The sequence below is a fragment of the Amyelois transitella genome, chromosome 6 (genome assembly GCF_032362555.1).
Source record: "Amyelois transitella isolate CPQ chromosome 6, ilAmyTran1.1, whole genome shotgun sequence".
Lineage (NCBI taxonomy): Eukaryota > Metazoa > Arthropoda > Insecta > Lepidoptera > Pyralidae > Amyelois > Amyelois transitella.
In genome coordinates this window covers 5,740,333-5,766,856 of record NC_083509.1, presented here as the reverse complement: position 1 = coordinate 5,766,856, position 26,524 = coordinate 5,740,333, and the positions used below count along the sequence as shown (strand labels likewise).

The 26,524-nt window shown below is 35.7% G+C and overlaps 3 protein-coding genes across 3 annotated transcripts; 2 read left to right on the top strand and 1 right to left on the bottom strand.

Moving 5' to 3' along the window:
* The first annotated feature begins 64 nt into the window (after positions 1–64).
* LOC106131222 (sterol regulatory element-binding protein 2) lies at positions 65–10,855 on the top strand. Its single transcript, XM_013330236.2, has 16 exons — positions 65–251; positions 330–965; positions 1,208–1,482; positions 1,712–1,942; positions 2,233–2,425; positions 2,577–2,764; positions 3,052–3,239; positions 3,792–4,028; positions 4,636–4,831; positions 5,298–5,433; positions 5,944–6,094; positions 6,524–6,623; positions 7,187–7,264; positions 8,709–8,858; positions 9,323–9,458; positions 9,803–10,855. The coding sequence occupies exons 1-16, from the start codon at positions 185–187 to the stop codon at positions 10,018–10,020; spliced, it is 3,180 nt and encodes a 1,059-aa protein (XP_013185690.2). The 5' UTR covers positions 65–184; the 3' UTR covers positions 10,021–10,855.
* Positions 10,856–14,583: 3,728 nt separating this feature from the next.
* On the top strand, positions 14,584–16,894 carry LOC106131220 (uncharacterized). The gene is made up of 3 exons (XM_013330233.2): positions 14,584–14,789; positions 14,881–15,250; positions 15,575–16,894. Exons 1-3 carry the CDS (start codon positions 14,787–14,789, stop codon positions 15,736–15,738), a joined length of 537 nt encoding a protein of 178 aa, XP_013185687.1. The 5' UTR covers positions 14,584–14,786; the 3' UTR covers positions 15,739–16,894.
* A 77-nt stretch (positions 16,895–16,971) lies between these two features.
* On the bottom strand, positions 16,972–18,132 carry LOC106131219 (ribose-5-phosphate isomerase). The gene has a single exon (XM_013330232.2). It carries the CDS (start codon positions 17,845–17,847, stop codon positions 17,059–17,061), a length of 789 nt encoding a protein of 262 aa, XP_013185686.2. The 5' UTR covers positions 17,848–18,132; the 3' UTR covers positions 16,972–17,058.
* Positions 18,133–26,524: the final 8,392 nt, after the last annotated feature.

Below are 26,524 nucleotides of genomic sequence, written 5' to 3'. Positions count from 1 at the left end.
AAAATACTTCTTGCCATTGAACGCACCTTAAGGTGACGTAATATCGTACCATATTTCTTTGTAATTTCATTGGTGGATAAAGATCAGCAGATGTCAAAGTTTCTGAACTGCCAAAAAACATAAACAAGATCGTAGTTTGTGCTGTTCTTTATTTTTATTTATTTTTAAATGATTATATACAACTATGGAGCAAGACGAATTATTTTCAAATTCAGAAGGGTTTAATATACGCGATATTGCTGAAATTGAAGGTAAGATGCTTTTCGTTAATACGCAATTATTTCATCACTTTACACACTTGGTTACTCACTTAATAATTTAATTTGCAGACTTTCTCAATAGTTGTGATGGGGATTTCATGAGAAAACTCGAAGAAGAGTTAACTGCAGTCGACAGCGATTCAGGATTACTAAGCGTAGACACTTCGATTAAATCTGAAAGTCCTACAAACTCTCAGGCATCTCCATATTCAAGCAGCACTGGAAATCCTCTTTTTTCTCAATTCTCGCATACTGTTAAGCAATCTCCGCAAAACTCGCCTAGTGCAAAATCGAGCCCTGTTCAGGGAGTTTATGGCCGAGAGGAAGGATATACTTTGAGGCCTAAAACTGAAAGTACACCATCACCTGATCTAAATAAACATGGACAGAGAAGGATGCCTACTCAGACACCTATGATCGTCCAGCAGGTTGTACAGAGTCCTGTGTATGTTAATTTAGCTCCTGGTACCCTTCACCAGCTTTCTGATGGTAGAGGTTCCCTTGTGCAGTTAGATGGAGTTCAACAATTGAAGCAAACTAAACAAACTCCACAGCCTACCCAGCCTTTGCTACTTCAAAATAATACGAAAGGAGTTACTCCATTGATTTTAAAGAGTGATGCAAACTTTTCTCCAGTAATATTGCAGTCGAAAATAATTAATCCTGAGACACAAACATTGATGTATACAAGTGCCCCAGTACAAGGTACAGATTTTAAATGAATTTGAAAACAGTTTCCAATAAGAAATTATGTATATCAAACAATTTCTTTATAATTTATCTTTAATGTAAGACAGTAACAGTTACCAACTAACAAATACCCAATAAACTTACTTATTATGGATCCGTAAATTGCTTTAGCAAAACATTTATACCATTAATTTCTGAAATTAAAAATTTCTTTTTTAGAGTGATATGCCTAATGTATAGAATTAATGGTCTTTCAGGAACAGCACAAAACATAATTACAAATGCAAAGTCAGAAAGTAGACCAATACACACATTTTTTACCAGTAATAATGGACCAGCCTTGCTCACAACTGGTATACCAGTAGTTCTTGAGGGAGACAAAATAGCACTCAGTCAGGCACCCAACATTGGACCACCGAAGGTAAAAGAGGTAAAGAGGAGTGCCCATAATGCAATCGAGAGAAGGTATCGCACAAGTATTAATGACAGGATTATAGAACTGAAAAACATGCTTGTTGGGGAGGATGCTAAGGTGAGATTTTGTTTTTACAGATAAACTAAAAACATAAGTTAAATATTTGGAGGTTCCTTTGTATAAACATATCATAGGTTGGCTGTTTTAAATTCAATTATCTAATTTTGTAAGATTTGAAAACTTTGACACAAGTCTCAAACTTCTTCGAGCCTAACTCGATCTATGTTATTTGTACCATATATATTTAAAAAAAACATTAAACAAGATAAATACATACATTTTACAGTTAAACAAATCAGCAATATTAAGGAAAACAATAGATTACATCAAGTATCTACAGAACCAGAATGCTAGATTGAAGCAAGAGAATATGGCTCTCAAACTGACATGCCAAAAGTCTGGTGTGAAAGAACCCACATTTGAGGGAGCTTACACACCTCCACACAGCGACATCTCCTCACCTTATCCATCACCTCATGGTTTGGATAGTGATTCACCATCTTCTCCAGAATACAAGGTTTGTTATTCAGATAAGTGTTTAGTGGACTGTACTTACTTATACATACTTTTGGACAACAAAAATCATCTAATGCATCAATGGACAAGCAGAATTTTTAAACATATTTAGCAGTGATTAGGCATTGAGTTGAATGGTAAAATCCGTGGTGCTATATAAGTAGGTCCTACTCTGTTGCTTTTAATTTCAGTAATCCCTTGACATGCATTAAGACAGATAAAAATTATCATGTGTTCATAAAATTCAAAGTATAAAATCACATTAATCTAAATTAATTTTAAAATTTTTAGGTAGAAGAGAAATATTCAAAAGTGGTAATGGGAATGGGAGACCATTCACGCTTGGCATTATGCGCTTTTATGGTCGGCCTCATAGCCTTCAACCCTTTTAGTGCCTTCTTTGGAAGTTTTACATCCGAGTCAACATCGAAGGACTTCTCTGCACGAGTAGACCATAGAAGGATTTTAGCAGATAATGATAATGGTATGATTATTCTACGACTTCTGTCCTTAACATTTTTTTGTTAACTGTAAATTGATGCACAAGAAATAATATCAACTTAAAACATTACCACAAAGAAGAATGTGTATCATTACTAACTACATCTCATCTGAAAAATCTTGTTATGTTTAAGGCTATAGTACTGGATCTTTGGCAGCATGGTTCTTCAACACATTTTTCATTTACTTGGTGAACTTTATTATCCTCGGCGGATGTCTCGTCAAGTTGCTTGTTTATGGTGATTCAGTACCCAAATCACAATCCAAAGAGGCAGGAATATTTTACAAACACAAACGACAAGCTCAAGAATTCTTGAAAAAGGTAAATAAATACAGTTTTTTTTTAAATTTATAATGATTCATTTTTATTGTGTCTTTTAGACACTACTTATTTTTTTAAGGTATAACTTATTTTTATTTTTATAAATAAATAAATAAAAATGAATGTTGAATTATTGTAGTACAAAGACAAAGTGGAATGATAAATGTAGGAAAGTAAACTCCAGATCACGAAGTGGAATGGCCTGCTACTGTGATCACATAAAGATGAGAGAGGGAGACAGTTAATGCATTAATACAAATTACAAAAGATAACATTTGACTTTCCAGGATGATACGACGAATGCCCAGTTGGAGTTCCATCGAGCGTTAGCAGTATGTGGAAAAAGCGTACAAGCGAGAAGTCAAGGGCGTGCGAAGTACACGGCTTTGATATCAGCTATATTACGTCAAATACTACAACGGTTACCGTTCGGCGGCTTCCTTGCACGTAGGGCTGGCGATTTGTGGAGTGACAGGTATTTTATCTTGTTTAAAAATGAATGAAACTTTTAAAGAAAGTTTGAATTAAATCCCTTCAAGTTATCAAATTAACTTTAAGAAATCTGAAGCTCTTGCAGACGCCCGTTACTTTTTCTTGGGCACGCATGGCAGTTTTTACAGTCAACAATTTGGTCTACTTATTTAACACATTCCATAAAGGCCATACATACATAAATCATATCTATATTACATTATTTGCGGTGGAGATTGATCCATCTGTCTCGAAAAGGCTGAAAAGGCTATGGTCTGCTGTATGGCCTAATGTTGCTATCGACAGGCTGCTAGCCCCTTTAAGAAGAAGGCTATATTTCCTGTATGAAAGGCTCTTTTCAATCAAGTCCTGGATATGGATTCAAAAAATAAATGTGCCATCATTTGTTGATTGAAAACAAATTTTTGTCAATGTCGAATCCACACCATGTAACTGAACACAAAAAGTACGTATATATTCTTAAAATATGAGAAAATCATCATTATTTTCACTACATAGCGATAGATAATACACGACGACATTTTTACCTAATCAGTCCGGCAAGAAGAGCAACTCAACACTGGGCAGCTGAAGTGGCGGGCGTCTCGCATCGTCTAGCGCAACTGGCCATCTTGTCCTCAGACCGGGGGCGAAGCGAGCGCATACTCCTCGCATTGCAAGCTGTGAACTTAGCGGAGGTCGCAGGAAACAGGCATCTGTTGGCAGATACGTACGTCACGGCGGCGTTGGTGTTTAAGGATCATATTCCTAAGATAGGAAATTGGCTTTGTGGGTTAGTATTGTTCTCTTGTTCATTTGGCTGCAGGTTTTTATCGCCGGTCTAGAATGAGAAAAAAAATTACATTTAAATAATGTCTATTGATTTGCATTGATTTTCTGTCTAATAAATAACAACCTATTTAAAATTATAGACTCTATATACTTTTAAATAGAAAGTTGTTATTTGTTTTTAATTAAATATGCACCTTTAAGTGAATTTGTCTTTATTTAAGAAACACGGTGAGACTTCTTCAGCAGAGGCCCTATCTATCTTCCATCTAAATATATAAATATGAAATATTAATGCGAAAAGCGTTCACTCCTGTACTCGCTCATCACGATATTTCGAAAACTACTAGGCCGATAAGTATGAAATTCGGCAGAAAAGTATATTGCGTCTGAAGGACGTTAGCTAAGAAAGTATTTTTGGAAATTCCTTCGGGAACGGAAGATAACGAAATTTAAAGGGTTACACGGGCGGAACCGCGGACGCTCTCTATAACCTTAGTAGAAGTTAATGTAATTCATTATGTTCCATAAATGTTATGTAGATTCCTTACATAATCCTACACTGGCATGACACAAAATAAATAAATATAAAAATTGTACGGCATTTGAAGGTACTACCTCCGCCGCGTGCGCATCACTTGCACGGAGTGGTGGCAACAACCGCCCGTGCGCCTGCGCTGGGCGAGCGGCGCGCGCGGCGCGGCCTTCGCGCGCGGCCGGCGCTGGAGCTACGAGCGCGCGCACGCGTCCGCCGCAACGTTCTGCCGCCTGCCCGACCCCGTCGACCCGCTGGCCTATGCTATGAGGGTGTGTTCCGCGTTATCGGTTTATTCCACTTTGGTCACCTGTATGATCAAATTCCAGAACTTTGTGTCCTGAAATCATCTAATGGCAAATTACCCGGGTGATCAAAATCAATTTTTACTATGTTTTTCTGATATTCATCGAGTACGGCTCGGTCAACCAGGTACTTACTATCTGTGTAAATTAGCTGATGCCTACGACTTTGTTCGCGTGGCTGAACGAGTTTTGTTAAGGTGACATTTCTATATTTTTTTATAGTTTAGCTGGACCATCATGCTGCTGTATCAGTTGCTCCAGGTCTTCGATTTTTATACCTCACCAAAAGATGCTAATCAGACTGAACAACATTTTTTACTTCAGAAAATATAAAACTATACAGTATAAAAAAATTAAGAAAATGTAAAATTAGCCGTGATTTATAGCTATCAATGTCTCGATCTAACCATTTGTCTGTCTCCTTAATTTTTAGGCTTATCATTTAGAACTCCTTCAAAAGAGCCTTCAAATGTTGCTGTGCGCGGACGAGCGTAGCAACACCCGTGACGTGTTGGAACTCGTCAAACTTATAACTGATGACGTTTCCACTGACGCACCGCATCATACCGGTAATTTCTTTTATTAATAAAAAAACATGTATTAATAATGTAACTGCCGGTTTCCGGCACTTTAGAATAGAGCCACTCCATATCTTTTCCATGGATATCATAATAATCGACTAAGAAATAGGCTTATGAACTTGGGACCCCTCTTGTAGGCGATGGGCTAGCGACCTGGCACTATTTAAATCTCAATTCCATCATGAACATAGCCATCATGAAAGAAGCCAAACAGCTGAACGTGGCGTTTCAGTCTTTTCGAGACTGTTGGCTCTGTCGACCCCGCAAGGGATATAGACGTGACTATATGTTTGTATGTATGTAATATATGCAATGAGAAGTCAAGACAATTTATCTGACCATTTCCTGAAGAAAGTATTGCAGATATTTAATTTGTAGTTAGTGGTAACTTGCTCAAACAAAGCAAAGATAATGAACACCAAAAATAATATTAAATTTTACAAAAAGTTGGCGGAAAAAACTTATTGTAATTATATAAGTATAAAAACTGTGTTTCAGGTTGTTGGGATCCTGTAATGGAGTGGTGGGCGAATATCGTAGGCGTGGCTGCAACTTGGCTGTTGGCAGACACCAAAAAAGCCGCCGAAATCGGGGATAGACTTAATGTGCTGCCTGAAGCGTTGGTTAATTGCGAAGATCCACTTCCAGGGTAAGGCCAAATTTCAGCAAAATTCGTAAAGTGGTTTCGGTTTTGCAAACAATGCAATGTGATTACGTCACTTAGATGTTGAGAGACAAATTCTCAGATAAAAATATACAGTAAACCAATTATTTTTTTAACAATCAAACAAAATTTGATTAAAAAAGAAATTAAAGTGTTAGTGATAAATTTTAATAGTTTAATTTAACACTTTGATTACGTACCACTGTCTTTCCAGCATTGGCTATCACACACCACTGGCAAAATTCATCTGTTCCAAAATACATTTGTCTATATGTCTCGTTCTCCTCACAGCTGTCGATTAGAAATGCTAGTCGCGATGTTTGTTAAACACAGAGCGCAGTTTATAGTTATCATATTAATAACTATTGTCTTTGCGGTATAAACAAAATATAGCTATTGTACCATTATTTGTAGGGCTCTGCACATGGCATACAAAAGCAGACGCGGCCTGTTGAGCCTCGCACAGTGTCGAGATGATAACGCTATTGAGAGGACGTCGGAGACCATACTCAAGGTTCGTACCTATTTTTAATTCTTTATGACTTCAAGTTGCTTACACTCCAGAATTCAATATCATTAGTCGTTATTAAGCGAAGTCTCGGTTGCACTGTTACCTCTCTGGCGAGGAGCCCGGGTCCGCCGAGGTGCACCAGGATCCTGAATTGGGTAATTCAGGTTTTACACGAAGCTTCTCCCACCTGAACTCGGCAAACTTTGCAGAGGAACTTAACCCATATTAGATCACGGTGCCACATCTATTTGCCTGAATGTGCAGTTTTCTTCATGATGTTTTCTCTCACCGTAATAGCATTGGTTATCAAATCAATCAAACTCGAACGTCGATTCATGAACATTGCATATTTTAGGTTGGGATATATGTATATTCACTAAAATCAATGTTACTATTTGCAAGTGTTGATCAATTTCTTATGTGGTAGTATGACTAATGACTTTACATACTAGTGAATATCAACAATAAACATATGTACTTTGTATTTACAAATTACGTCTTCATCTGATAAGTCTTTGAACAATCTATGTGTTGTCAGATTCTCATGTAAATAAAAATATATCCAGGTGTGTGATATGGCTGGAACCAAGTTAGCAGACTCCCTGGCGTATTACTGTTGTCGGAAACCAACTCAGCTTATGATGGTATGTATTTTCATGTATCGTTTTTGATGTGTTTTTAAGGCTTTCTTTGTGACCCACTGTAGGAGAAATAACTTTATTTGTTCCAAAAAATTGCTGTCTTTATGCAGCAGTTTATAGAAAAAGGTACGGTAATACCTGTTATGTCTCTTATTTCCTCTTTGTTGTTTGCCATTTTGCTTTATATATTGTTGTTTTTTTTTATTTAGCTTAAAATTTTTATTGTTTTTGTTTTATTTAGCATGCCTGGTAGCATTGAAGAAGCATGAAGACTTGACTATTGCGTGAGTGCATTGTAGTTGCATTGCACCTGTTTTTAAAGTTCGTGCAATATCACTACAAGGCAAATCTCGCTTTAGTAACTGACGTCGCATGGAAGATTTCTAAACTAATGGTTTTTTTTTTATTAATTTTATTTCATAGTGAAATTCATGTATTCTAAGGTAGCTGAGGCATGAATCCAAAAATGTACAGCTGAAACATAAATTTCATCCTTGATTTTTTTGGATAGATAGTTGTTAATTTTGTAAATTTTCTAAAATGACGAGCACTATTGAAAATGCCAGATTTAGTATTAGGAAAGTTCAGAACTTCATTTCATCAAAATCAAATTTTAATTCATCATATAAAAAGGAGTCAAATCTTCTATACAGCCCGTATTGATTGTTAATTGGAAACACTGTTCCCACTACCAATCAATTTACTCCCCAGCTTATTTGGACAGCTCGATCGCAAGCAACCGCTCAAACTGACTGCTCGCACATTTCAGTGGGAATTTCTCCCAGCTGCTTGGCGATCACAGCCCGGCAGATTTAGAAGGGCTCTGCTCGGAAAACCACTCTTGCTGCATGGAAACGGACTCCCTTATACAACATTCCTTTTGCCGTATATATAGTTAGCAGATTAAAAAAAATGTCTTGCGCGATTTAGAATTTTATCCCTAAAAATAAGATTTGCGTCCTGGATTATTGATCAATTTATAAATATGGCTTTCAAAATAGTTTTTTATCGAATAAATTAATTTTTAACGTTTAAACCTCATTACATTTAGAAAATAAAATAAGTACTTTGCACTATTTATCCTTTTTGCATACATAACGCCATCTGTTGACAATTTCGGGGAAATTGGCTTCAATTGTTTATTTTTGTTTAAAAATTTTAATCATCTTGTGATTTAGGTGTTAAAAACGAAGAATGCACTGAAACAAAAATAGGTCTTTCCAATTTAAATACGATACTTTAGATTCTCTACAAACATCTCTTAGAAGTCATTAGACTTTTATGTCTAATGACTTCTAAGAGATGTTTATTTGAAATTTGTACATGTGCATTACATAACTTAAGGAACCACTTAAAACTTTTTATTTCTTTAAAAAACTTATTTATATAATTATGTTGTTTACTTTAAAGTAATGACATTTTAGTACAATACAAGTTATTTGTGCAGCTGATGCAGGTTCTATGCTGCGATTGGGTGCTAGAAGTCCGCGCGGGCGTATGGGAAGCCGCCTCTAAAAGCGGCCCAGCGCCGCCCGAACAACTTCGCGCATTCCAGACTGACTTGCATTCACTACGACGCCTTTCGCAAAACTTGCCGGTATGTAAATTTTTCCAACACTTGTTAAACAAACATACGTCTCAAATGTGAAATATTATCAGAGTATCACTGCATTCCAAGGAAAGAGTGTATAGGCACTATTTGAGCTTGCGTGCACCACCTTAGGCGTCATTTTGCTTACCACCAGGCAGATTCGGGTCAAACGTACTCAAATATATTATAAAAAAAGAAAGGTGGCATCTGTTTGATATTTAACCTGAACTTCGGGTTCAAATTATTGTTCCAAGCATTGATACAGTATTTTCGTTCATTAATAGAAGGAAGTCAATAATTATCGATCGGGAATATACTTACTATTTTTTCATTTGATTTGTTTGTAATTATGACTTGTATAGCATTTTATTTTGTGCCTACTACATTCCTGCGGATACCATTACACATGATAAAAATTACGAAAACAAAAGAGCGTACTGGAAATTGACAATTATTATTTTTTATTTCAGTGGGTGACATCGCGCGTGTTCCTTCACTCTGCGGTGTGCCGCATGATGGCGGGCGCGGCGCCGCGACGCACTCAACAACTATTGGACGGCAGTCTGCGTCCGCGCTTCAATCGTTCTTCTATTATCTGTGGGAAAGGTAATAATTTTCTTTGCTTGCTACCAATATAAATATAGCGTGAAGTAAATTTTATCACTTCAAATTATAAATGCGAATGTTTGTAAGGTTGTGCGGGTGTTTGTTTGTTGTGTTTGTTACTCTTACGCAATATCTACTGGACAGATTTTGATGAAATTTAAACTGAACACGAGTATAGTATTGGTAAACTGGAATAACACATAGGATACTGGTATTCTTTATCCACGGAAGTGTATTCCAGGCGCACAGCTGGATCCTTAAAACCTTTTGAAGGAAGTTGAGAGAAGAATTTTCTACGTGGTCTTTCAGTATTTTCAAGACTGTTGGCTCTGTCTATATTCCAGAGCGCGTAGTTGAAGGCGGTGGCGGCGAAGGCGAGCGCGCGGTAGCTCTGTACATGGCGTGCAAGCACCTGCCGCGCCCCGTGCTGGCGGCGCCGGGCGAGCGCGCGGGCATGCTGGCGCAGGCGGCGGCCACTCTGCAGCGCATCGGCCACCGCAGCCGCCTGCCGCACTGCTACCATCTCATGAAGTCGTTCGGCTCTCTCCCGGCGGCACCCTGACATAAGCGATCGCATAAAGACTGATTCCTCACCCCTCAGATAGCTTGACGGTTGATTTGACAGGAACATTGTCGAGTTATTAGCTGGTCTGAGGTTTGTGGTGTTAGTAGTACAAGTCCGATCCAAATAAGACGGTGAAAGAGTGTCAGATTTACATGATGCTCACAGTACAGTCGCATGAAGAGAAACGTGTCTCCTCCACCAACACGACAGGAGTCAAGTTTCTCTGCAAGCGACAGTTCATCATTTTATACAATCACAATGAGATTTGTAATAAACTAGAAGGCACATTTTGTATAAAAGTGACAGATTGCAAGGCAAAACCATCGTCTATAATGAAATCCATGCCTAACTTTTTATAATCTACGCGTAAAGCAATATGTTTCCAGTATAAGAGCTGTCTTACGTCCACTTGTTTTTCTTTATTTAATGAAGATTAACTTTGATGTAAGCTGTTTAAAATTAGGTTTTATAGTATCATAGAACTATTTCGCCGCCCTCTAGTTTTTAGTTAAAATTTGGCCCTTTTCTATCTCATGAATCCATGATATAAAACATTTTTTTACTTAGGATACAGAATAAAAGGTGGCGTTATAGATAAAATTCACATGTTATAGATAAAATCACAGCGATTATGAAAAAGATTATGAATAAACCAGATGAATGTTTTTTTTAATTATTGTTATTTACCATTATTTACTGAGAGTGAATGAAATAAGTTACAATATGTCAAATAAGTAGTATTTCTACTGTAAAAATCTTGTTTTTAATATTAAGCTTTAGTTTGGTTTTAGCTGTAAGCGAAAGTAAGAAAATATAGTTTTCTTAAAAATAATTTGTTTTTAATTTTCTGATGCCGTGCATGCTTGACAAATCTTACAATCATAAATGGCACAACAAAATTCCGTCTCAGTAATCTCTAACATCACTAAGATTATCTCAATATTTCTATCGAGAAATATCCTATGGTTGTGTGACTGAAAAGATTTTGTTAATGTCACTTGTGTCATGGGACCACAGGCATAAAATTGTCTCGCTATGGGACTACTGGGATCTGGAAATAGATCTGGGTCAGACGGCATAAATTGTGTCTATATAGAGCTCTACACACTTTGCAATAGGCTAGTTGACTTTTTTAAAATAGGTCTTGTAAGCAATTTTTGTTTGCTGATATCAACAATAATTTTATAAAAAGCTAAGAAATCTACACCAATTATAGCTCTAGTGACATCAGCGACAACAAATCGCCACGGAAAATTTCGACGTAAACCTTAATTTAAATTAAGCTGTATATAGCCATATGTATCAATAGCCGAACCATTGGCAGCACTGAGCTGGTAATCAGTCTTACATCTAAGTTCTCGATTCGCGGAAATTGGATACACACATATGTCACTTCCGGTGTCTATCAAAAAGTTCAAATTACAAGTGCGATCGTGAGCTTCTTGCTATATATGAGAGTATTAAGTATTTTCGTCACATGTTGGAAGCCACAAATTTTACAGTCTATACTGACCATAAGCCCCTCTGTTACGCTTTCCATGAGAGGAAAAGTGACTGTTCGCCGCGTCAGTTTAGACACCTCGATTTTATCTCTCAGTTCACTACCGATGTGCGTCATATTTCTGGCAAGGATATCGTCGTCGCTGACACACTTTCCAGAATAAGTGAACTGCAGGCACCTGTTGATCTTGAAGTCATGGCTAAGCTCCAAGCTTCGGATCCTGAGCTATCCGAATATCTTCAAGACAACAACTCGCTGCGTCTGAAGAATATGACCTTACCTGAAAGTCGTTCTGAACTGTACTGCGACGTCAGTACGCCGACACCAGACCTTTCGTCCCGAAGCAGCTTCGTTATCAAGTTTTTAATAGCCTACATGCACTTAGCCACCACGGTGCTAACGCTACAGCCAAGCTCGTTGCTCAACGCTTTGTCTGGCCACTGATGCGTAAAAACTGCCGAGAGATGTTTAGCGTGCCAACACGCGAAGGTAAACAGACATGTCGCGTCACCAATTGGTACGCTTGATTTACCTTCAGCCCGGTTCAAGCATGTTCATTTGGATCTTGTTGGCCCATTACCTCCCGATGGTGAATATCGGTACTGTCTCACGCTTGTCGATCGTTTCACGCGATGGCCTGAAGCTGTGATGATTACCGACGTCACCGCCGAGACAGTGGCTAAAGCGTTCCTCGCTTGTTGGGTATCCCATTATGGTTGTCCCGTCGAGATCTGTACCGACCGCGGAAGACAGTTTACTTCAGAGCCATTCCAGCAACTGTGGTTTCGATCATCGAAAGACTACGGCCTATCACCCACAATGCAACGGCTTGGTTAAGCGTTTCCATCGTTAGCTGAAGGCAGCTATAACCTGCCACGCGAGTTTTAATTGGACGGAGACTTTACCACTTGTGCTTCTTGGCATCAGAAGCGCGTTCAAAGAGGATCTCCGCACTTCATCGGCCGAGCTAATGTACGGTGAACCACTTCCTCTCCCAGGAGAATTTTTCGATAATCTTCAACAATAAATAATTTTTATTGTCGAAGATTCTGAATTTATATGTTGAATAATAAATAATATAGTGATTTTAAACTGATTATTTTCTCCTCTTTTCTCCTTCTATCTTCTGTAGGAATTAATTACTTAATAACTATACTTCCTACAGGTCTTAAAGAGTTAATATTTGTTCCAATAAACCAAAGAAATTATTACTATTAGTTGGAAAGCTAGTGAACCCTCCGAGTAGGTAACGGTCTTCCTGTAAGGCTAGAAATTTGTTGTGATGATTCATATGACACTAAGGCCAAAACTGGCAGGCATCTGCCCTGCACGTCAACCCTTTTACTTCTTAAAATGTAAAATACATAAGATAAAAAACTTACTGCTGTAAGCTTCAATATTTAATACCTATCATTTATCTTATTTATTGATAATTATAAAAAAAAATTGACGGGTGATTAAAGTAAGCAAAAGTACCTAGCAGGTGCATCGAGAACTGCACAGTTTAGGAAGTAAAATAAACTTTCTTCTTTAGATTCGAGTGTCTAGTAAAACACATATACGTAACACATGGCTAAAACTTGCTCAAAGGGATCTAGAATCTTTATCGACTTTAACTCAAATGTATTTTTCGAAGATCACTTTGATGTAAACTTACTTAGTTAACAACATACCTACAGTACAGAAAGTGGTTTTTTTGTTATTAATTTTTTAGGTTATGTATTAAGTCAGTGAACAAAGTACTAAAAAAGTTCTTGTGTTACCTATTTACCTTTCAATTAGAAAATGATGATTATTATTATTGTTTTTCAATAAAACAAGAACTTGATTAGGAGTATTTCTCGAAGAATTTAGAAACACCATACCGTAGAGTCGTATGACTTTGACCCAATATTCGACAACATTTTTATTTTTGTATCATATTTACGACGGTTTCAACTACCTATATGTTTATATAAATAGTTTTGGCACATCACTAGGAATACAAGGAAGCTGTATATATAAAATATATAAGTTACGTATAAGTTTTCATACATATATTTTTTTTAATTCATAATCATTTATTCCTCGAATATGGTTACAATGTTGGTCTTAGTATTTAGGTACAGTTTCTGTGAACACATATTCTACCTCTTAAGGCGTCGGAATAATATACATATATTTTAAATTAGCAGCATATAAGGCTCTGTCTAACTTTGGGCCAAAGTTTTACTTAGAACCGGGTGACATTAGCCCGCTCCTTTTTTTGTCCAGTAATCGTAAGTTTATTTATCGTTCGGACAAAGTAAACATTCAGAAATGTTTCAAAAGGCAACAAAAACTAATTTTCATTAAATAAATCAACTTTTCTTTATTTTGCTAGGTCAATTTTCGTAGAACTAAGTAAGGAACACATACCACAGCATGACTAGCAAGAATATACATATATATACATATTTTCCAAATAAGTTACAAACAATGAAAACTCTAGATAGATCTAGATAGATTTAAAACAAAAATTTAAACATAATCTCACCATAAAATAATTTTTTGTTGAGAAAGTTTGCACTGTAATATTTTAACGAAAATTAAACTCGTCAAATTTTAATCGGGCTACAGTAACTAATCAGAACAAAGTCCGACAGTGCTAAACACTGTTTAACCCACTGCGTTACAACAACGCCATCTATTGATTATGACGTTTACTTTTAAGCCCTAGTCTCTGAGAATGATGTGGCGGGAAGATCAAACTTTTTCCAAGTTTGGGTATAAGGGCCAAAGTCATACGACTCTGCCGGTATATGGATGAATTCAATAAAACCGAAGACTTTTATTTGGTAAATATGTATAAGCTTTTAAAAATATAGAGAATGACACAGGCATAAATATAAAGAAATATTTATCAAACTGTGGGGCATGCTCAAAATGAAGAGGATGAGCATAGTAGTTTATGTGTAGGTATCTAAATAAAAAAATTAAAAGAGCAAATCGAATGGTTTATAACAGCCGCCTTAACATGAGTTTAGTCCTTTGTTTAGTCTATGCTTTCTGAAATCAATGACAGTGAGAGATGACTGACAGTGAGGCATGGCAATTGGCAAGTTAACACAGACAAGGATTTGTTTCAAATCCAGTCCAATGAATTTTGTTTGTTGAATTTCCGATTGATCGATAAAGCTGTGATTAGAATTAAGAAAGAAAAGAATTACTAACAAAGTTGCAGTTATTTTTCTTGCCCCATTTTTTGATATAATTTGCTATAAGTAAAAAAAAAGTATAGGTCATGGTAAGAGAATACCTACATCAAAATAATAGTTTGTACCTCAGTTTTGTATTTGGAATTAGTCTTAATAAATTTTATTGTTTCTTTTTAACAGGCCACCACTGTTGCTACACAAAAGAAAGCCATAAGTTCCAATAATGCTCCCACTGGCGGAGTACGAAAAAAATCTGGCCCCAAGTTCGAATTATCGGAGGAACAGAGACGAGATATAAAAGAAGCCTTTGATTTGTTTGATACTGAAAACACAGGTAAAATTGATACTAAGGAGCTCAAGGTGGCCATAAGAGCGCTTGGTTTTGAACCTAAGAAAGAGGAGATAAAAAAGATGATTGCTGAAATAGATAAAGGTGATGGAAAAGTATCATTCCAAGATTTCCTCGATTTGATGACTGTGAAAATGGCTGAAAAAGATACAAAGGAAGAAATAATGAAAGCATTTAAACTTTTTGATGATGATGAAACAGGTAAGTGTTGAAAAATTTGTTGTTATATTTTGAAAAGATAAATCTTACAAAAATAGAATGACGTCTATATCCCTTGTGGGGTAGACAGAGCCAAAAGTCTCAAAAAGGCAGATAGACACATTCAGCTGTTTGGCTTAATGATAGAATTGAGATTCAAATAGGGACATGTTGCTAGCTCTTTGCGATTTAAAGACCAAAATATAACAAGACACCACCATCACTCTTATATGATAAGAAGACTTGTAAGTCATATAAGAGTGATGGTGGTTTTATACAAATGTGGAATACATCCACATTTGTATAAAAAAATTATTAAATTTACAGGTAAAATTTCATTTAAAAATCTCAAACGAGTGGCTAAAGAACTTGGTGAAAATTTAACAGATGAAGAACTTCATGAAATGATTGATGAAGCTGACAGAGATGGAGATGGGGAAATTAACCAAGAAGAGTTCTTGCGAATCATGAAAAAAACAAGTCTGTATTAAAATAAATTTATTTTAACCGTCAACCAGAAGTGGTCTGTTCAGTTTTTGAATTGTGAGTTATGTAAAATATTAGTGCTTATTGCAATTTTTTTTACAGAATCTGAGATAATTTATTTTCTTTGAATGTGAATATGTTGAATGTACCACTCTATCTGTGTACTTAAAAGAATCGTGATACTGATTGGTGTTGTTGACTCATTGACATGGGAATAATATAAGATAAATTTTATTCCTATTTCTATGTATTCAATCCAAACATACAGTACAACAAGGTATTTGTTTTATCCCGCCTATTTAAAAATATTGTCATTTACTAGGTGTCTAAGATATAAGGCCTTCTGTAGCATAGTGTTATTGTGTTCAATATTTTTTTTCTTGTATATATATATTCACTAATGACACAAATATTACCAAAGAACTACATTCCATAATTTGCACCTACCATTTTATGTTAACTTTAGCTTATTGTTAAGCATACCCTGTTTACATGCATACTTGAGCATAACATTGACATATACATATAATAAAAAAGTATGCTGGACCAAATATTCTATAGAAAATCCCCCATTCGAAGACCCCAGCATACTGGGTACAAATAGCAAATAGTAGTCATGATAAAACCTCAAAAGAAAAACATAATCTATGCATTTTCCATTTGTCATATGATCTTAATTTATGAAGTTGGTGAGTAATATACCTAGTTCATTTTCAAATCGAAGTTATCAGATGAGGAAGTGGAATAACAAATAGTTCCAAATATGCTTTTGTCAATATATACCAATATATTGATCAAAGAAAGCAGGTCCAGATAAATTATAGATATATAATTAATGACTACTATTACTGTAATTGGAATGCCCTTTAACATAATATAGACAAAGCAATCTATTTCAAGGTAGTAAAATAAACTTATTGACTTTTCAAGATTGCAATTATTTTCAGTTTCATTCATCATTTCCACAAACTATCTTACAAAATACTTGATTGATAATATAATCAAGGCATATAGGTTATACTGATTTCATATCAATTTTATAATGAAACAATTTTATAAAAACAAATGGAGTGTTAACTATATAGTTCTATATTTTGTTATGCAAAATGTTTAGATCTAATCTAAAATATATGTAAGCTAATAAATTTATGGCACATTGCAGCTGTTTAATTTATTTTTTCAATTAAATATTCAATTTAATTTTATGCATAGAAAGTCAATGACAAAATAAAAAAAAATCATAAAGAAATATACTTTATTATAAAAAGCATAAAAAAATATCCTTATTCTTAGCAGTAACAATATATAAGATTCCCTGTTTTATTTTATGCAGATCTTTCTATAACATTTCCTTCAGGCTGCCCGAAATACGCTTTTTCACACATGTTTACAAACAGCCCAATTTCCACCACTCCCGGTATCATTTTAATAGCAGAATTTACTTTCTGCCAATCCAAATCTTGATTTGTGAACAACCAGTCTAGAATAAAGTTTCCATTGTCAGTTACAACAGGTCCTGCTTTTGCTACAGCATTTCTCAATTTTGCTTCCCCACCAAACATTGATACAATTTTGGCCTTGATTGGAATGTAAGCCATGGGAATCACTTCAATAGGAATACCCTTTTTATATCTATCACCCAGCTTTAGGGAATCTTTGGTGTAGTCAGCTATGACAATGAGTTTTTTTGAGCATGAAGCAACAATTTTTTCTTGCAATAAACATCCACCGCCACCTTTTATCAATGTCATTTTTGAGTCTACTTCATCTGCACCATCAATCGTAATATCAATAATCGGATTTGTGTCCAGTTCACCCAAAGTGAAGTTATGTTTTAAAATAAGTTGTTTTGCTTGAAATGACGTAGGTACACAGGTCACCTTTAAATTTTCAGTTTCAACACGTTCGGCTAAGCGCTGTACTGCGTAAACCACTGTCGATCCACTCCCAACACCAAAAACGCAACCATTTGTTACATAGGTGTCCACCGCCCGGTAAGCGGCTACTTGTTTCGCTTGTTCCAGAGACATTTCTGAATGTAAACGTCTAAAGCAACTTTTATTTAAACCGAAGTAGAATAGCAGTGTTTTCTTGGCAACTACTTTGATCCACATGCAAATGTTATTGGCACTTTAGGTGGTTGAATTATTTTACCTATTAATAGAATCTATAAATAGAGATATACCAATATTCCATCTAAGGTATGTAGTATAGGCTAAACATAATTTGATGGTTTTTCTCTACGTTAAAATTATCTAGGGGTACCTCCTTATGAATCCGTACGAAAAAGCGAAGACCATATTACACGCACATGGTCATGGTTTCATTCTAAACTGGCTAGATAATGTGCTTGTATTGTACTGTATCCATTGATAACGTTCTATGTAATTGATTAGCTGTGTGAGTGACAGGACTAAATACACGCATCGACATTGACACTAGGCATGACATATAAGCCATGGAAGTACTAGCTTCCAGTCCATCCTATAGTCACGTCTTTATCCCTTGTGCGGAAGACAGAGCCCACAGTCTTGAAAAGACTAAAGGCCACTTTCAGCTGTAGAGCTTAATGATGGAAAGTCTTATTCTTACTGTTTCCTTACGTTACATTCATACATATAATCGCAAAAAATATTTTTTTTTATACAATTTGACATTTTCATTTTTGTATGAAATAGCTGATAGGTATTTTCATGTATATTATTAACTAATTACTAAATAAATCAATAGAAAACTAAACAAACATTATCACAAATCTACACTATCGTGAAAAACATGCGAAAAATCGTTGGGTAGGGCGCTATTCACAGTGTCAGACCTGCGTTTCAGTGAGTAATACTAGGCGATTGAGGGAGCGGGGCGCAGGCGGCACGGCGAATGAATTTGTATAGGCTATGCATGCGCTGGCAGAAGCGCATCGCTCGCCTCGGCCGCGTTATATATATATATATATATATATATATATATATATATATATATTATTTGTCCCGTTTACAAATAACACAGAGTAGAGTCGGCTCTAAGTTATTGAGACTTGTTTTACGAGATATTAACTCAAAGATACCTACTCTATTAGGTAAGTATAATAAATACATATAATAATAACTACTTATTACATATTAATAGATTACAAAATCTATATATATAAAACTCTTCCGTTACTGAGTGACTGACTGACAGGCAACGCACAGTCGAAACTACTGGTCGTAGACAGCTGAAATTTGGAATGTAGGTTCCTTGGGATATGTAGGGGAGCACTAAGAAAGGATTTTTGGAAATTCAACCCCCAAGGGGGGAAAAGGGGTAAAAACGTTTCTATGAAAAATCTTATTCCTTGGGTTTATAAACTTGAAACTTGGCATGAACATGTACATAGGCAAGTAAATATGTTTGACATTATAAGTTTTTTCAAACTACCCTCCAATCGTGATTTAGGGGGTTCGATTGGGTGACTGATTTATTAACGCACAGCCGAAACCGCTCAGTATAGGAGTCTGAGATTTTGAACAGAGGTTCCTTTAGTAACATAAGTAAGCACTAAGAAGGGATTTTTGAAATGTCAACCCCCAAGGGGGGGAAACGGGATAAACTGAGCCGGGGCTGCGGGAAAGTTCTAACGAGATACCGTGGCCCCGGAACGCAAAGGGCAACTGAAGGAACGAGGTGGGTTTTAGTCAGTAAAAGTCTGACACTCCCTTCCGTTCCACCCAGAGCGGGAGAGGTCATTTGATGATTTCCCATCCTTAAAAAAAAGACTTTGTATGACAACTTTCAGTCGTCTCTTTAACATACATAATAACATACATAATTATGTACATACATGCATAACATTAATAACATCACGCCTTTAAATCCCTATTTTGTGTTAACACTACCCATACAAACAGCTAAAAGGAAACAAGTGAAGAGACGAAATTTGTCCGCATCCATTTTCACCTAAATTCTTAACGTTAATGAGATTTACTTTTTATTATCAGGTCAACCTAATAGCCTCACATGTACGTATAACTTCGTAAGAATTTTCTTTCAACTCCTAACCGTTGAGGAGTTGTACCTTCCATCATCAGCTCATTCACATGGGATGATGACTATCAGACGCAAATACTTAAACAGATCTATGAAATTGTCAAAAACGTTTGCCCTTGATTTCCCTGGAATACCATCATTAGATCCTGACTAGGTAACAACGGGACCAACTTGAAAGTATACTCTACCGAACAAAAAAAGAATCACGTAAATCGGTCCATAAATCTCGGCGTAATCGGTATGCATAAATAAAACACCCGAATTTTATTTTCTATTAACTATCACGAGGCTACATCATCCCTGAGTAACACAGGCTACATATATTTAATTCCAGTTGTAACAAGATTTCAGCCTGTGGAAGAAAAAGCCCTGTCGAGATCATTAAAAAACGCTAGGTATATATAACCGAATTACACGTGGGCGAAGCCGCGGGCGGAAAGCTAGTCATAAATAAAAAATGTTTCACGTGATGTTAAACTTATTGTTTATTCTAATAATGTTGGTGAATAGTAAGCTCTTCTGATATTTTCTTAAGAGATCTTAACATATCATCTTGATCATCAAGTAATCTTTTAACTGTTGTCAAATGCGAACTGAAATCCAAATTCAAAGGTTTTTTAGGTTTTCTATCATCGGATGATGACTTACTACTTGTTTCATTACCGCAAGTGTCAAATGAGCTACAATATTTAGCCTTTTGTACGTTCAGAAGTGGGGTTCCGTTATTTTCTTGTTTCTTCAAAGTATTGAGTTCTGCAGACATTGCTTTCATGCTATTTGTTAATGAAGTTATTTTGGATGCGAGATATCTATTTTTCTGTTCAAGCTGTAGTCTTATTTCATGTTCATTAAAGAATTCTGAATAGTATTGTCCGCAGCTAATCATTATCGCTTTTAATTTTTCGATTGCTGATATGTTTTCTAAAGGCATATTACGCATTTTCTGTAGCTCATTATATCCCGCATTTAATAAAAACATTAGGGATTCCATTTCGTCTTTGATGATTTGGCTTTCAGACTTTAGGTCTTCAATAACTCTGGAACTGACCCTATTTTTTTGGAGAAGACATTCACACTGATCTCTGTATTGTTTTATGTATTTCAACAAGTATGCATTTTCATCTTCTTTAGCCGACATAACTGATCTAGCAACAACTGAAACACGTATTAGGCTCTTAGGCTAGGTCTCTCTAGATACCTACATAACAATTTATCACAACTTTTTTCTTATAAGTTGTTTACTTCAATTCTTTATCATATCTACATCGAAGATATACCTATCTATGTTATTTTTGCTATTTCAAATCATGGGGATTGGCTAAAATGAGTTTGTTATACTGTGATGGGAAGGTTTTTTTTTATATTGTGTCCTAACGTATCCGTATCCCAAAGCGGGGCAAAGGCTTGTGGTATGTTCCTAAACTTAACTCCATTGCAACAATGAATGATGTGTATTTATATACTCACAATAAGCTGTTTTGAATTTTTTTCTAAGCTTTTTCATTTTCTTGTTCTTTGATGATAATTTTGACTTTACCATATTTAATTTTTCGAATATCTCATCACTTTTAACCTCGCGAGGGGCGCCAAATATTTCGATGTCCTGAGATGTGGAAAAGCTTAAAATAAAAAAACAAGCATAGAACATACATACTTAGGTACCTACAATCGTTTGTTGTGGTTGAATTAAAGATAATGATGGTTTAAACTACTAAATACCTTTGTAGCTCTTTTACAATAGCAGAGAGCGCGCTTTTCATTCCAGATGAGTCTACACTAGAGTTTGTTTCATTGGGAAAATCATTCCAAGTATTGTTCATATCAGTAGGTAAATGCGTCTGCTTCACTGAAATAGGAACAAGTTTTTACACCAGTTGTTATTTAGTTTGGACAATTCAAAATGATGAAAATGGTTATAAAATATTCAATACGAAATACGAAACCCTACAAATATGATTTAAAAATATGTCAAAAAACATATAATGACAATTTTGCAATTTTGAGACGCCACATTATTGACATAAGTAATTTATAAGTTACTAGAGGCCGCCCGCGACTTCGTCCGCATGGAAACCCTATCAATCCCGCGGGAACTCTGGGATAAAAAGTAGCCTATGTGTTATTCTGGGTCTTCAGCTACCTACATACCAAATTTCATGGTAATCGGTTCAGTAGTTTTTGCGTGAAAGAGTAACAAACATCCATACATCCATACAAACTTTCGCCTTTATAATAGTAGTAGGATTGTGGATACTCTTAGCGCCACATGCCATAGCGATACACTGGCCCCTTCACATCTCCAACGAACCTCATTTAGACCAGGTACTGCGGCTAAAAAAGGTGAAAAAAAAAACTTAAATATTTAAATTGCAATTTGCTATAAAGTGTTCAGTTCGATAGAATTCATAATGTTTGTAAGAAAATTCTAGATTTCTTACATAAGTACCTACTTTTAAATCTAGGTATTTCAAGCTGTAATTCTCCGGATATGAAAGGTCCAATATTATTTAGCGCTTAAATATAAGTGTTATCCCATAAAATGAAAACGAAATTTTCCGCGGCGTCTGTCCATTGTGATGAAAATCATAACTGCCGACATTTTATGGCACATTGGCATTTACTTTTGATACGTCTAGGATTGATTCTGGAATCTCATATAGATATGTATATTCTGTCACGATAGGTTTTATAATAATACCGTCGCTCCATCTCGCTTTATGAATGTCAAATTTACCAATACGTTATTTATTAGCATTACCTATATGAAATCCAGATCCCATGACCAAACTTCTATAATTATTATTAAAATTGCTATATAACTGGAAATTATTTTTAAACAAAATAACTACGCGACCCTCACGTATCACAAGCTCGACGATTAGGTACTTACATACATGGGGGGATTACTACCATTGGGAGAAAAAGAATTCGATTTTAATTTTCATTTAAGAAGTGAAATTACCGCTACTGCCACGGATAATTAGTTACCTATATTATAATAATTACGGTGAATATGTCCTAAATAACCATGGCTGTAAAAGACAGAAATAAAGCGACTATCGTTTTACTATCGAGTTTGCGCCGATAGTGACGGGTCTGCGCTAGCCAATTTTCCGCCAAACGCCCCGGCGGAGAGCGGCTGCTATTTCGTTTGTTCGCGAGACAACCGCGCCCTGTGGTAACCATTTCACGCTCGATTTCTGTTCCACCACTAAAAATAGGATGTATCTTTTGAACAATCTGTTGTATAGGGAGCGAAAATTAGATAGAGCTTTCTGTTGTGATGTGGACAGTGTCAATTTATTTTTCCGTAGAACCGCTACGAGTGTCTATGGAGTAGGAGAGCTGGGCTGCGAGTGCTACAGATAGGATACGAACAGACCGGCAGATATTTGTGATTATTTTTTATGTGAAATCTCTAAAATAAGTCATTATTTTATTCATCTGTGCATTGCAGTGCAGCACGTGCAGATTTAGTAAAGTTTTTAGTAAAGTTATCAATTCTAAACCTGCAAGGTTTGAATTTGTAAGAACAGGAGTCAGATTTCTCTGCTATTTACACTAACATCTGCTATGAACACTAAGCGACTTTACAAATAGATACATTTCGTATAATTATTTAGCAAGTCTAATAACTATTTTTCCTTTATTAATTTAAATATAATTTATCAAAAAATATTCATTAAAAAGGTGAAGGAAACGAAAAATATCGTGGAGTAGTACTTGTACAACAATTTGGCCGTACAACTCTTTACAGGATGTTGATGAATGAAAATGATTCACCAATATATTCTAAAAGGATCCCGATCTTCTTACTTAGCCGTTATCCGCACGGTCGGTTTATTTCAATTTCCTTCATAAAAGACGCTATTCTCGGATTTGAAGTAGATTTATCATGCTCGGATAAAGCGGGCACTTTTTGTGCTTTTCTTGTGCCTGGATCTGACCCGAGATCTGTCCACTTAATGTGAATAATGGTGTGCGATGGAAAACGAATGCGAACCCGAACAAAAGACAACAATACCAAGCGGTTTTAAGATTTGATACAAAGATTACGATAGATAATGTATATGTTCTTAAATTTGATCTCAAAGGTACGTTCCTTGGTAGGTAATTGATTCAGTATGTAGCAACGAAAAATATTAAAGTTTCATTTATTAACAGGCAACCCACTAAAGTAGCAATATGGGTTAGGTTATTCGGTAAAAATTATGTAAATCAGACGGATGTCGCTGACTTAGGTACTTACTCGTACCAGGATCGTGGTTTTAGGCGCACCTCGGGCTCCTTCAATCAGAGAGGTGAGGATGTAACCGGCACAAACTCCAGAAGGATGTTAATGTGAGAACAAATTTTTATACATCTTCCTATTTTTTCTTTTGGTGCCCGGGAACCACACGGGGGAACCGAAACAAAAAAACAATCAGCCACGCTAGATTGGGCACGTGAAAAATAAGAAAATAATAAATAATGTCGAAATGTATTTTTACACAAGAATAACAAAACTCAACTACCTTTTTTATCCCTTTCTCCTTTTTTCTATTATTCCTTCATTTTTACAATCTACTTTGACGATAGAAAAATACAAAGCTGAACTTTTTAATGCGGGGTACAGCATAATAGTATACTATCGCTCACCCGCGGCTCTGCCCGCTTGAAATGTATTTCAAGCGGGCAGACCCGCGGGTGAGCGAGTAGGACAAGTACGTACAGGGTACTCCCTGTACGTACTTGTCCTACTCCTTTTTCATGCTCCACATAACATTCGCTTTTTTCATGAAGATCGGTTCAGTAGTTTAACTAGGAAGAGTTTACAAACACAGTTTCCTTTCGTATTTATATATTTTTTCTGTCATTTGTCATCTCATCTCATTAAAAATTACCCTTCCGCTTTTTTCCTATCAAATAATAATTTCAAACAATCAATACTAAATTTAGCTAGTTTCTTGCTAGCTGTAAAGACATTAATACTCGTCATAGTGAATCGTGATGCAGCCGATATCTGTGGAATTCGAGACGTCTACAGATAATCGATTCCTTGAGGCAAAAGCCTGAGATCGAGAGACCTACTCGAGATGCACCGAGCTACGTGCAGTAACCCACTTCTAACAACTTGTTTGGTATGCATTACGCATTTCAATAGCACTATGAATTAATATTGATTTGTAAGTCACAAATTGCTCCTGGTAAGTTAAAAAATGCATTTGCAATTTATTTCAATATAGTTAGTTATTTTGTTGAGATAGTAGGTATTTTATTATCAAATCGAAACAAAAAAAAATTATCTACGTTAGATTGGGCACGTGAAAAATAAAGTAAAAAATAAGAAAATAATAAAGTTTTGCCGACATCATTTTATATTTTATATAGAAACGTATTTTTACACAATAATAGATAATATAAACTCAACTACTCGTACCTTACTTATCTTTTTCTTCGTGTTTTCTATAACTCCTTCATACTGACAATTCGTAAACTTGATGAAATGACCAATCTTGCATGGCAAATTATTTATTTACTAAAAACCTTACATTTTTTAAAAACTTATTGCATATATAAACCCTTCTTAAAGTTCTTTTTGCAAACATTGTGGATTTCAGCGAAATACGTACAATATCGTTTATATTCTCATCCATTTCCGTAAAACGTAACGTCGTGATCGCAAGGTATCGGTTCGGGAACGGAAAATTGGCGCGTTAGGGCTCAATGGGATCAGAAATCGGCAACTGTTGCTGTGTCGGTTTAATGCACGTGACGCAAAACATCTAAAATATCCATTTCAGTTGTAGATCTTGACGAGAGTGATACGACCACGAAAAGTATAAACCGAATACCACGTCCTCGTAAGTAACTTATACTTATCGCATAACTACGAAGACATAAAATGTAGAGAATATTAAAAGTTCTAATCATCCCTACTTTTAGATTACAAATAAAGCGCTAAAGCTAGTCTTAATTAGCTGTTTATTTTTATTCCGTCGCTTCAAAGCTACTGTAAAAATTACCTCATAATTCAATTCGTTAATAAGTACCCTTGTACAAAGTTTTTCTTTGGTATAAGTTCTAGTAAATATTTTTTCCTAGTGTACGGAAATATATAAATAAATAAAATATACGACAAAGACTTTACGAAATTGTCGTCTGAGGGTCTTGGATTGAAAGCTCGGGGTGGGCTATAACATAGAATGTAACTATTTAAAACGTGCAGTGCAAGGATTTACGAAGTCAGCAAAACCCCTATTGAAAAATTTCGAGTGAGTAGTTGTTGCTTTTGTTAAACAGCAGAAATAAACGCACTACTATCATGTAACTATACAAATTAAGCTTCATATCTCTATATAACGCTATAATTAGCTTCAGTTGTTATTACCGTCTCACATCCTGTCAAGGGAGACAAAAGTCTATCCTGTGTTATCTTAGTTTCCAAGATTAGATATTCTCGGAGTTGTTGATCTTTTATGCCCACCTTACTACCCACTTGTAAATTAAACGTAACACTACCCTTGAAGATCCAAGAATAGGATACATATAGGTATAATTAAGCCATATAGCTGAATATGACCTTTCAATCTTTTCAAGACTGTTAGCTATGTCTAACCCGCAATGGATATAGATAGAACATGACTTTAATGTGAAACATTTATCTATACATATAACAAAACAGTAAAAATATTTTTTCTGTAGATTTAGTATTTTTGACTGAAATGGATAGAGGGACACATAGAATGAATAATAGGAAGCAGAAATAATCATTTTTTTTTTATT